Here is a 12,837-nt window from a genome sequence, read left to right as displayed (position 1 = left end):
GTCTTTGAGGTTCTGACATTTTCATCCATTATGTCTGGATGCACAGTTTGCGCGTTTGCTTATTTTATGGCTGCGATGTTCGGTTATCTCCCTCGGTAGCACTTGGGCAGATTGGACCAGGCGCGGGGTAGCCTCCCTTCCTCACCCCCACCTCCCAAGCAGCTGCGAGGAGAATGAAGCAAATTCTCCAGGAGACGGACCCCAGTGCCTTCCGAGGTTCCCAGCCGTTTGCTCTCCTGCTCACTGCCCTTACTGCCCTGTGGCGAGCGGGTAATTAACTGCAGCCCCCGGAACGCTCCATCACTTGCACGGCTTGAAGGGAAAGTTGTTTTCTTTCCATTGTATTCAGAGGGAAGGTCAGGCTAAAATATCTGTCAGGCGATATCAGGACATTTGTAGAATTACTGACTTCCTCCGATTAATCCTAGGGACATTTTGAAGAGGGACTGCAGCCAAGCAAAACACCTGTTTCTGGCTTTTAACATAATCTGTAACACTGCATGTTTCTCACTTGTTTACATAATTTTACATAACAGCATAAAGAACTACAAAGCAGCTTAGCCGTATCCTTTAAAATTCAAAAAGCTCCAAAGAAGGCAGTGACTTGCATGGCAATGCATGAGGCCCTGAGGAAAGTCCTGTTTGGTATATTAGGGGCAACATTTGGGGTGTTTCAGTTTTCTGGAATAGATGCGCAGGTGTAGGCACAGGTTGCTCCCCTTTCCAAATGCTCCCGGTACCAGAGCTGAATTGGGCTCTCTCGTCCCCTCCCCCCACATCACCGATATGACCTCCCTACTCTTTGCCAGGCAAACTCTGCCTTTGTGCGTGAGCGCCCGTGATGCCCTCACCTCCTCCCCAGTTAAACTAGAGCCACGCCGGCGAGGAAACGCTGAGCTGGCTGCACGGCTTCCGTGGCTCTCCAAAGGGATCAGAAGCCATTTCAAGGATGAGGTCTGGGAGGCAGGGAGGGAGGGAAGAGACGGAGAAGGAGGGAAGGAGAGAGAACGGAGGGAGAAGCCAAAGCAAGAGGCAGAAAGCAGGAAAAGGTCCTGGGGCAAATCCGCGAGACATCTCAGGCTGCACCTGTCGCGTGCCCACGGGAAAGCCCGGAGAAGGAAACCAACACCTGCGGGAGCTTGGCAAGGCCCTGCACTCTGCCCTTTTGGGTTTCACAGTCCAGTGCTGCCCGGCGGTTCTCTGAGAAGGAAACGGGCGTCTCGGCCAGAAGCCTGCGCGCATGGAAAAGGGGAAAAGCCCTTTGGATGTCAGGGACTGCGACGGCCGCCCCCGACGCTGGCTTCTGCCCTTTTCTGTAATGACCAAATGCAAATAGATTACCCGGGCAGCTGCAGCCGTCGACGCATTGCTCGCTGCAGATCTCGTTGATATTCAGGCTCTGACAGGTTTGGGCGCAGGGGGACACGCACTCTCTATATTCCATGCCAGCCGGGCACTGGAACCCTGCAACCACAAAAGGAAATGATAAATCGAAGTCTGCAAAGCCTCCCTGTCTTCCCGGCTCTCATCATCCCTCCCCAAGCCCGCTGATCTTCAGGCGCTTACAATGGCATAATTCAGGCCACTAATTCTGATTTGCATTTATTTATTCAGCATCCCGCAGTCTGACTTCCAGTAATTGCTAAACTTCTCTCGGGCGGAGGGGCCGGTTCCGAATTTCTGTGCCAGGCCTGTAGGGCAGGCTGCAAAGCCAAGAGGGGAGCAGGGACGATGTGACTGCTGGTCCCGTTCCTCGGTCAGAGGCAGGTAAAGCGTCAAGGTCACCCAGGGTCAGAGCGGAACCTGAAACCCCCTCCCCCCTCTGCCGACCCATCGCTCCGAAAGCCTGAAGCCCCTTCCCCCCTCTGGTCCTGGAAACTTACTGCAGGCGCCATCCGTGGACCAGCCGCTCACGACGACCCCTCGCTGCACGCATGTCCGGGCGTACTCCAGCAAGGCCGGGCAGTGACAGCTCATCTCCTGGGCACATCTGCACATGTCATCCTGACAGAGGGCGAGGAAGGGCTCGGGGTCCACGCGATGGTGGCATCTGAGGAAGGCCGAGGAGGACTTCAGGAGCTGGCACCTGTCCATGACATCCTGGCCAATGACAACGAGACGTTCAGCTACAGGGCCCACCTCTCCCAGGACGCATGGAAAGCACCCTGGATGTTCTCTGAGGGGCACAGGAGTCAGAACAGCCGGGAAGAGGTTAACTGCCCCCAACGTGAGGGGTCACGGGGGAAAAAAATACCTTAGTCTTAGTCATGTCTCGCGCCCCTGCTTGTACCTTCTGCCGAGGAGGCAGGGAGGGGAAACACCGGGGCACTGCTTTTTTAAAACAACCCTAGAATAAACCGGTCCAGCCCCCAACCCCCCTCGGCAGTCCCTGCCTCCCCCTGACCACACAGCGGCTCTTCCGGAGCTCTGCCTTCAAAGCCAGAATTTACATCCCTAACTCCCAGATGGAAACAGCCCCCCCCCCCCCCCATCCCTCCCCGTGTTTAGTCACCAGGGGGGGTCGCTGCCGTGCACACTGTCAGCGGTCTTTTACTTCTGCTCACAGCTGGCAGGGCTGAGAAACCCAAAAAAATACCCGCAACACATGGCAGCAGAAAGAATATTAGGTAATAAAAAAAAAGAAAGAAGTCAAATTCAGTTCTAATAAGCAGAATGAGCACTAGGGCTGGTGCGCTGCCCTGGGGGGGTCAGGGCAGGCTGGTCCTCGCTCGGCTTCACTCTGGGTTCCAGCTCTGCCAGACGCTCCCTTTCCTGTCACTTTGGTGCCGAGCGCCCTGTGTAACCCGCCGTCGGACGCGGGTCAAATAGGCGCTAATCCGCCCCCTAATGCAGTAGGGCGATTAGCGCCTATTTAACGCGCGTGCGACGCGGAGTGAATGAGAGATAGCGCTCATCACGTGCAAATGCATTCAGTCCGAATGCAAAAAGATAAACGTGCGTCTCAGACGCACGTTTATCGCTCAGACATTAACGCCCGCTTTCGGTGCACATAATTGCATTGGGCCCCTTTGCCAGTCGCTGCACTCAGCTCCAGAAGTTGTCATTTCCCTTTGGGGGCGACTGAGATCCCCCTCCCCCTGACCCTCCCCACCACTAAAGGTCTCCGGGATGGGCTCGCAGGGGGGGGGGGGGGGTACCGCAGCCGCGCGGTGCGGGAAGGCAGGTTTCCTGTCTGGGAGGCGCATGCGCGGAGCCCTCTGGAGCTCTCCCCTAGCTGCTCAGGCCTCAGCCTCGCTCAGACATCTCTAGGCCACAGTGCGCTCCCAGTATGTGGATGAGGGGAGGGGCTCGCAGGGGGGGGGGGGGTACCGCAGCCGCGCGGTGCGGGAAGGCAGGTTTCCTGTCTGGGAGGCGCATGCGCGGAGCCCTCTGGAGCTCTCCCCTAGCTGCTCAGGCCTCAGCCTCGCTCAGACATCTCTAGGCCACAGTGCGCTCCCAGTATGTGGATGAGGGGAGGGGCTCGCAGGGGGGGGGGGTACCGCAGCCGCGCGGGAAGGCAGGTTTCCTGTCTGGGAGGCGCATGCGCGGAGCTCTCCCCTAGCTGCTCAGGCCTCAGCCTCGCTCACACATCTCTAGGCCACAGTGCGCTCCCAGTATGTGGGTGAGGGTTGGGCTGGAAGAACTGCTGATTTGTTCAGAATGTGAATCTGGCTCATTGTCTCCTGCTCTGCCAGCTGATCGCACCGGGCCCGAAGCAGCGCGGGACGGCAGAAGGCAGCTGCATTCCACCATCCCCAGCCACAACAACAATGGAAGCCATTTACAGGAGGTTTGAGCGAGGCACGCCAGCAGACTTCTGTTAATAGCGCTGCACCTTCCAGCTTTTATTCTTGGTAGAGGATAAATTCATCTAACGCTAGGGCTGCAGAATTTTCTCCACGTGCAGCGTTAAGTTCTTTTTTCCAAGGCAAACGTACTGTCCGCCCTCATGAATAATCCCCGTTCTGCACTGCGGGTGCAGTGCACACTTCTCCACCATGGGAGGTCTGGACAGTCTCTGAAAATCAGTCCCATCCATTTTCGATGTAATCTTATGGGGGCTGCGCTTGAGATCTTGTATTGGAGGGGGTGGGGTGTAAATGACCTGTCAGCTGACCCCCCCCCCCCCCCGCTGAGGGACGGGGGGGGGGGCACAGCGATGTAATGGGCAACCCTTGGCAAAGCAGGAGGATTAACGTCCTGCAAAAAAAAAAAAAAATAGTACTGCAAAGGAACGTCACTGCAGGAAACGCCTCCAGCGCCAATCCCTTTGAATTTAGTGCAAATAGGAATCAAGCAAAAAAAACTGCAGCTGAGACCTGGATAGGCTCCATCCTAAGCAGGGTGCTGCAAACGCTCAATAAGGAGGCAGAGCAGCTTTCAAACAAGACCAGGGGGGGAGTCCGACAGTCGCTCAGGAGCGCATGCTTCGGAGGCAGGTACCTTCCAAGGATTACCTGCGTCACGGGAAACTTAGAGAGGCTGCGGTAAAGGCCGAAGTAGCCCAATATGGAACTGGTACTGCCTGCATCAGCTGCTGGGTGTGAATAAAAATGCCAGAAGTCTAAAAATTGAGAGCGGAGAGTTAGAAGGTGCAGCACTGAATGGAGAGGTACGGTACGTGGCGACTCTTGCCACCCGTTGCTTTGCAGGCATTGCCTCGCCACTCCTCGGGACTTCCTGCCTTTCTTCCTCCTGCCTCAGCCCTCCAGATATGCCTTGGGATGTTTGGCGGCCCCTGTGGTGTTTGCCATTCCCCCCCACACTGTAGAAGTGTTACTAATTTCCTGAGTCATTCACAGTTTCGCTGTCCCAGCCATGGGTACTTAAAAAGTGCTTGGGCTTCATCTTTGGCACAGGCATGATCAGCCAAGCAGCGACAGCACTGGCTGGGAGAGGCATCCCCCACGCTGGTTGTCTGTGAGGTTCCTTCCTACTCCCAATGACACTTGCCCACTTTTGGTCTTGCCCTGGCCATGCCTTGCTCTGCACGTTTACTGCACCACTCTACACAGCCTCTCTCTCTCTCACACACACAAAAATACGTAGGCTCACTCGCACACCCTCGTGGCCTTCCTTTCTTTTCTGGGACTCTTCTTCAGCCTCCGACGTGATGGCCTCCACGGCGGACGTCCCAGCCTCCCTCCATCTTCAGCCACCAGCAGGACAGGGTCCACTGGCGTGAACTGAAGCAGGAGTCACCTTGAAGGAGGGGACATTTCCGGGCCAGCCTCACAGGAAGAGCTGCGAGGCCGGCTCCACAGCAGCAGCAGGAGGTGATGCAGAATTAAACGTGACTCCTGCTGGTGGCGGGTGAGTGGGGAGAGGATGCATCTTCAGCATCACATCAGGCAGGAATCTGGTTTATCCCTGCCCAGTCCGATGTTTAAAATTGGGGTGGCAAGCCTTTTTTGGGGGGGGTTGGCCCTTGCCACCCCATAGCGACGCCTATGGCTGTAGGGTCCTGAGATATGTTCTGCACAGCATGCATTATGGTATCTTGCAGGGTTTTAGTGCCGTATTCCTCCTCTATTTGAGTTTCTGTTTGGAGCTTCCTCCTTATAAGAATTTGTTTTTAGGCTAGGACATTGCTGGAAGGCTAGAACTGGGGAAGGAGGAAATGTTTTCCTCACTAACTCATCCCTCAGTAGTAATGGCTACTGACCCTTACTCCTTCATGCTCTAGCGGACTAACAGGGCAACCACAGCACTTTTGAATTTAGTGCAACTGTGATCATATTTTTACCCAAAGCTTCACAGTCAGTACAACACAGATAGAAATCCTTTTAACCAACCTGAAGAACAGGGGAGAATTGTTTGACAACGGCAATGCAGCCTGGCTATACCGGGCCCAGGAGTGCTTTCAGCAGCACTCATCATAATAAGCACTTTCTAACTGATCCGTTTTCTATGCTAAGTCAAAAACATGTGCACGGATCGGAAATGGTAGATCTTTGTTTTCCAGCAACTACAAGAAGACTCCTCTGCAGCTCAATGCCAGGAATCCTGGATGCAGGAGTCTTCACAGGTAGAAGAAAGTCCCTGCATCACTGCCTGGTGTTCACATCTTTATTCCAACCCTCCCTCACCCCCAGCTCTCATGGCCCCCACTCAAAAGAACAATTGAGCTAATTCTGTCCTGCATGGGGGGGCGACGGTATGACCACTCGTGAGAGTCTCAAGAAACACCAAAGCAACAGTGCTAGCAAAATTTTCTTTGCGCCACTTCAACTGGCCATTACAGCAAACAAAGTCATTGAGCTGAAGAGTGGAACTTCACCAGAGCCCCATGCAGACGTCAAACTGATTCACGTAAAGCATGATCATAGCACTGATAGCTGAAGAGTGGATCTTCACCAGAGCCTCATGCAGGTGTCTTACAGATACACATAAAGCATGATGGTAGCACTGATAGCTGAAGAGTGGATCTTCACCAGAGCCTCATGCAGGCGTCATACAGATACACGTAAAGCATGATCGTAGCACTGATAGCCAAAGAGTGGATCTTCCCCAGAGCCCCATGCAGGCATCATACAGATACACGTAAAGCATGATCGTAGCACTGATAGCCAAAGAGTGGATCTTCCCCAGAGCCCCATGCAGGCGTCATACAGATTCACGTAAAGCATGATCGTAGCACTGATAGCCGAAGAGTGGATCTTCCCCAGAGCCCCATGCAGGCGTCATACAGATTCACGTAAAGCATGATCGTAGCACTGATAGCTGAAGAGTGGATCTTCACCAGAGCCTCATGCAGGCGTCATACTGATACACGTAAAGCATGATCGTAGCACTGATAACTAAAGAGTGGATCTTCACCAGAGCCCCATGCAGGCGTCATACTGATACACGTAAAGCATGATCATAGCACTGATAGCTGAAGAGTGGATCTTCACCAGAGCCTCATGCAGGCGTCATACAGATACACGTAAAGCATGATCGTAGCACTGATAACTAAAGAGTGGATCTTCACCAGAGCCCCATGCAGGCATCATACTGATACACGTAAAGCATGATCGTAGCACTGATAGCCAAAGAGTGGATCTTCCCCAGAGCCCCATGTAGTCGTCATAGTGATACACATAAGGCATGAACACAGCACCGATAGCTGAAGAGCAAATCTTCATCAGAGCCCCATACAGGTATCGCACTGATACAAGTAAAGCATGAACACAGCACTGATAGATGAGCAAATCTTCACCAGAGCCCCATGCAGGTATCACACTGATGCATGTAAAGCATGAACACAGCACCGATAGCTGAAGAGCAAATCTTCATCAGAGCCCCATGCAGGTATCGCACTGATACAAGTAAAGCATGAACAGAGCACCGATAGCTGAAGAGCAAATCTTCATCAGAGCCCCATGCAGGTATCGCACTGATACAAGTAAAGCATGAACACAGCACTGATAGATGAAGAGCAAATCTTCATCAGAGCCCTATGCAGGTATCGCACTGATACATGTAAAGCATGAACTCAGCATGGACTTATGGAGGAAATGTTTTTAATAGGAATTGGGGCATAATAAGAGGTGCACAACTCTTATTCCAAAACTTTTTAAAAATATAAGAAATAAAATTTTAAAAAACATGCAAAAAGAAAGAAAAGAGAGCTAAGAATAAATCCGGGAGCAGGCAGGTGTGAGGGTATTTAGCTTTCAGACTGGGAAGCGGAGGGGCCATGGCTCTGCAGCCCTGCCTTGTCAGAGTTAGTTCGCTAATTCCTTGTTATCCGGGTTAGCAGGGAAGGAGAAGCTGCCTTTTCTTTGGGTGACTTACCTTGTCTGCAGCCTCTGAGGAGATGTTGCAGGTGTGGCTGGGTGGAGACACTCTCCTACATCTCTTGTTTCCTTCATGTAAAGCCCACGAATTAGCAAAATCATAGCTGTTTAGGACTGGGATGTCTGCAGGATGACATAAAAGGTGTGTAGGGGTGTGTCTTGCATTTCATTTCCAAATGACTTGAAAAACACAAGGAAACTCTGTTTCAGGATGCAGCCCTCCAGCCCCATTCCCCACTCCCCTTCCCCCAGCCTGGGCCTTCCCGTATCCCCCACCCTCCCCGGGTACACTGCACCCTAGCCATGGATCGCAAGAACTTGAAATGTGGGAGATTGATCCCCAATCGCTGCTGGCCTGAAGCCGACGCCATTTGGTTGTATGGCTAGATGGCGCTGACCTGAGGGCGCTGCCATTTTGTACAACAGAATGGTGCTGGCCTCAGGGCTGCTCAGCGCCATTTTGAAAAGGGGTCCTACCGCATTTTGGCTTCTTGTGATTCATGGAGTAAGCCTGCCTTCCACCCACTGGACCCAATTCCCGCAGGTTCCCTGAAAACAGCGCACAGCGTAATCACTCCAACAAACGCAACCATCATCAACCACTTGCTATCAGAAGGATCGGTCCCTGCTGGGGCAAAACAAGCAGTGATTAAACCAATCCTAAGAACTTAAAACTGGCAGAATTGACGATTGGGACAATTATCGACCAATATCCAACTTGCCTTTTATTGCAAAAATCCTAGCGAAAGCAGTGTTAGCCCAACTAGAAAACCACCTAGAAGTCAATAATATTCTATATCCAAATCAATTCGGATTCAGAAAAAATCATTCAGCAGAAACGTTACTCATTTCTTTAACAGACCGTGTACTACAGGGGTTTGACAATGATGAATCTTATATCCTGATACTAATTGATTTAACGGCAGCCTTCGACTCTGTGGACCACACCCTGCTATGCCAACAGTTGAGAAAAATTGGAATTGACGGAAATGTTCTCAAATGGTTCTCTTCCTTCCTGTCAGATAGGTCATTCCAAGTCAGACTGGGCAATCACATATTATTGATACAGGTGTCCCCCAAGGGTCAGCACTCTCGGTTATCCTAGTATTCAACATTTATATGCTGCCTCTATGCGCATTACTGGCGGAACTAGGAATCAACGTCTTCTTATACGCAGATGACATTCAATTCTACATCCCATTCAACAAATCACTTGAGAAAACTGCATCAACTCTGTCTACATACATGAAGGCAATTCAAGAAGAGCTATCTCAGCTGAAACTAACACTAAACACAAAAAAAAACCTGAAATTGTATGGTTAAGGGAAAACTCCTCTATAGTCAAACCTCCACTCCTAGACCTGGGTAATTTTAACATTACACCTTCAGATCAAGAACGGGACCTGGGAATACAGACTGATGAGAACTTTGCAATGAAAAAACACATAAACAAACTTATGAAAACAGGATACTCCAAGCTGAGAATATTACATCGGCTGAAACAATTACTAACTTTACAGGATTTCCGCACAGTATTACAAACACTAATATTTTCAAAGATAGATTACTGCAACGCCCTACTACTAGGCCTAACTTCAGGACTTTTAGGACCACTACAGTTATTACAGAATGCCTCTGCTAGGCTCTTATTAGGGACAAGTTAATTTGACCACACCACCCCCTCGCTGATAGCATTGCACTGGCTTCCTGTAAAATAAAGACTTCATATAAAGTATTAACTCTAATGTTCAATGTCATCAACGACATAAACACCTTTGCTATTTTTCGGGTTTTTGGGGGTTTGTTTTTTTTTTTGCTTTGGTGTTTATTAAATTTCAAGTGGACAAAATAAACTGAAATAATCAAACAGAATCAAAAAACAAAGAAAAGAAAAATAAAAGAAAACTGTTTTGCATGACCATTGACAGAACTGGAGAATGTTCTAAACAAAGGTCAGCACTGACCATCAGCTTTACTGATGAATTTCACTGCCAGAGAAGCAAATTAGATCAGAAAAACTGTTATCGTACAGAAAAAGGTGAGTGTCAGTCACAAGCCAGAAATAACGTAAACTGTTCCTGGATCCTGGTGACCCCTGGGAGATGGGTGTGATGTGGTTTTTGGGGAGGACATTTTAGTAAATGTAAGTATAACTATGTTGGTATGATTGATCCCTAGTGACAGTAGGGAGGGAATTCCAGCTGTGTAATAGCCTATATATTATCATTATTATTATCATTATTGTTTGGTTTGCATTATTTTTGTATTGCATTGTATTTTTATGAATTGCACTTTTTAAATTGCTGTAAGCCAATTAGGGATTGATAAGGCAGGGTATGCAGAAAATGTAACAGAACCTAGAACATAGCTCCAAATCAGCCTAACTACATCCCCGTGTAAAAAGGGCTGCGTGAGCGTTTTCAAAGAATGCAAGGGAGAAGCAGCAGCGAAGCTTCTAGTTTTGTTACCCAGCTGCAATTGGGTAACCGAGGCACCAGGGCACAGGGTGGTTTGTCTGAGCTCATACGGAAACTTGGTGGCAGAGGGCTGCCTCCAACCTATTAAATATATTCCTGAATCAGTCCTGAACCACCCTGCTCTGGAGACACCCCTAACCAAGCTGATTTCCAAGATAGTCATAATGAATGAGTGAGAAAGTATGTGTGTGTTTGTGTGTGGGAGAGTGAGAGAGCATGTGTGTGTGTGCATGAGAGGGAGCATATATGTGCACAACTACCCCAGTTACCCTCCGCCTGCTAATCCATGACAATTTCAGGGCATCTGGAAATCAAATGTTATAACGGGGAAATTTTTTAAAATCCTTATTTTAATTGTTGGGTGTTATTTGATGTCTCTGTTCTGAAATATGTTATTGATGTTTGGGAGATTTTTATATGAGTTTTTAATTTTAATTGTTTTGAATTATTCTTTTTATTGGTATGGTTTCACTAATTTTGTTTTACAAGGAATGGTAATGTTTCTGTTTTTTTACATGTGTCATGTGTTGTGTAACGGGTGAGGGCGCAGTTTTTCACTTGGCCAGAGATGCCAAATTGCCTGGCTACAGCTCTGTGACTAGGTGTGTCTCCAGGAGTGGGCTGGGAAACACTGGATTAAGATGTTGACTTTTGTTTTGAATTAAATTCCTTCTGTATAAAATCTGTAGTAAATGTATAGGTAAATTTATTTTAGCTAGTGACTAATGTATTAGAAATTGTATGTATGATTAATTTCACATATTGTAGATTTTATAATGTTGTACATCACCTTGATTTACATGTTAGAAAGGCAATTCAATAAATCAATAAATGAAATGCTGACGTTTAATATTATTTTATGTATAAGAACATAAGAACATGCCATACTGGGTCAGACCAAGGGTCCATAAAGCCCAGTATCCTGCTTCCAACAGTGGCCAATCCAGGTCACAGGTACCTGGCAGGATCCCAAGGGGTAGAGAGTTTCCAAGCTGCTTATCCCAGGGATAAAAAATTAATTTCTCCATGGCCACCTTAATAATGGTTTATGGATTATTATTCCAGGAATTTATCTGAGTCTTTTTAAAACTCTGCTACACTAACAGTTTTCATCACATCCTCCAGCAACAAATTCCAGAGTTTAATTTTGCATTGAGTAAAAAAATATTGTCTCTTATTAGTTTTAAATGTATCACCCAGTAACTTCATTGTGTGTCCCCTGTCCTTTGTACTTTAGAGTAAACAACTGATTAATGTTTACCTGTTCCTCTCCACTCATTATTTGATAGACTTCTATCATATCTCCCCTCAGCCGACTCTTCTCCAAGCTGAAGAATCTTAACCCCTTTAGCCTTTCCTCACAGGGGAATTGTTCCATCCTTTATGCATGAATAAGGTTGCCCACTGGCAACTGGGGATCCCCCCCAAGACAGGTTTGGGAACTATTACCATAGGGAAAAATCAGAACTACAATGCCCTACATGCAATGTGGGAAACCCAGGACTGGATCAACTTGTACTGAAAAAGTGGAGCCAGTGGGCTTCCCTACTCATGCACAAAATAGTAAAAGTCTGTATCTTAATCCTTTTTATTTACATAAACAGGAAATGGGGGGGGGGGGGGAATAGGGAGGGGTGAGCATTGCAATGCATTTATTCGAGAAAGCCGAAAATCTCTCTTCACTCAAGACATTTTCCATGAAAGCGGCAGTTTGACATCTGTGCTGGAAGCTCTCACACTTTCTTTCTTTGGGCCCTAATCCAGGTCACTTTTATGGCCTCAGAAATAGCCTTAGGATGTTGAGAACTAGGGTTTGAAGAACTCATTTTTTGTCAGATTTAGAATTTAGTAGAACTTTAGTTTATAGATTCAGGTTTTGTCAAATGAGTTTTGCAGTGAGTGCAGGCAGGGGCAGTTCTACGAAGAGGCAGGGTGGGGGCGACCACTTCAGGAGGCAGAATTTTGCCCCCCTCAGGGCGCTGCTGTGGCGCCTGCCTCTCAGGGCCTACCCCCTGCCTCGGCTGCCTCACGCTCCACAGCTGGGAACTCTCCGGATTTGGCCGGGAGATTCCGGAATTCTGAAGGGATTGCCAGGACGCCGGGCCCACACCCGAAACCTCCGGGTGCCCTGCTGCAGAAGGCCGGAAGAGAGAGGGGCCTGGAGCAGCCCGTGCTTGATGAAAGGAGGAGGAGCGTCGGCGCCCGCACCCCCGGAAGAAAATGTGAAAAACCCGGTGCTGCGCGGCCAGAAAGACGAGCAGGAGCGTCGCCCTCCTCCGCGGGAAACCGAGGACGCGGGAGGAGGAGCAACAGTGTGTCGGGCCAGGCACCGAAAATCAAACAAGGGCAGAGCGGGCCGACGCTACTGGAGGAGGAGGAGGAAGTGGAGCGCACGCCTCGTGGGCCTGGGGAAAGAGGAGGCTCCTGTGGGTAATGAGAATCGAGGTGAGAAGAGGCAATGAGAGTGCACGTGGGTATGGAAGAGGGAGAGAAGTGAATGAGAGTATGTGAGTGTATGCACGTATGGGTGGGTATGGGAGAGGGAGAGAAGTGAATGAGTGCATGTGAGTGTATGCACG

General features: G+C 49.4%; 1 protein-coding gene across 3 annotated transcripts in view; it reads right to left on the bottom strand.

Annotated features, from left to right (window-relative positions):
- The window catches only part of VWF (von Willebrand factor), a 259,921-nt gene that overhangs the window by 238,833 nt on the left and 8,251 nt on the right, over positions 1-12,837 (bottom strand). For all 3 annotated transcript variants that reach the window (XM_029597268.1, XM_029597267.1, XM_029597266.1), the window contains exons 6-8: positions 7,780-7,904; positions 1,884-2,100; positions 1,342-1,464 (exon numbers count right to left, since the gene is read on the bottom strand). In XM_029597268.1, coding sequence (XP_029453128.1) covers positions 1,342-1,464; positions 1,884-2,100; positions 7,780-7,904 — 465 coding nt within the window. The remainder of the gene's footprint in view (positions 1-1,341; positions 1,465-1,883; positions 2,101-7,779; positions 7,905-12,837) is intronic.

This window comes from Rhinatrema bivittatum, chromosome 4 (genome assembly GCF_901001135.1).
Source record: "Rhinatrema bivittatum chromosome 4, aRhiBiv1.1, whole genome shotgun sequence".
NCBI lineage: Eukaryota > Metazoa > Chordata > Amphibia > Gymnophiona > Rhinatrematidae > Rhinatrema > Rhinatrema bivittatum.
This window is presented reverse-complemented; position numbering and strand designations above follow the sequence as displayed.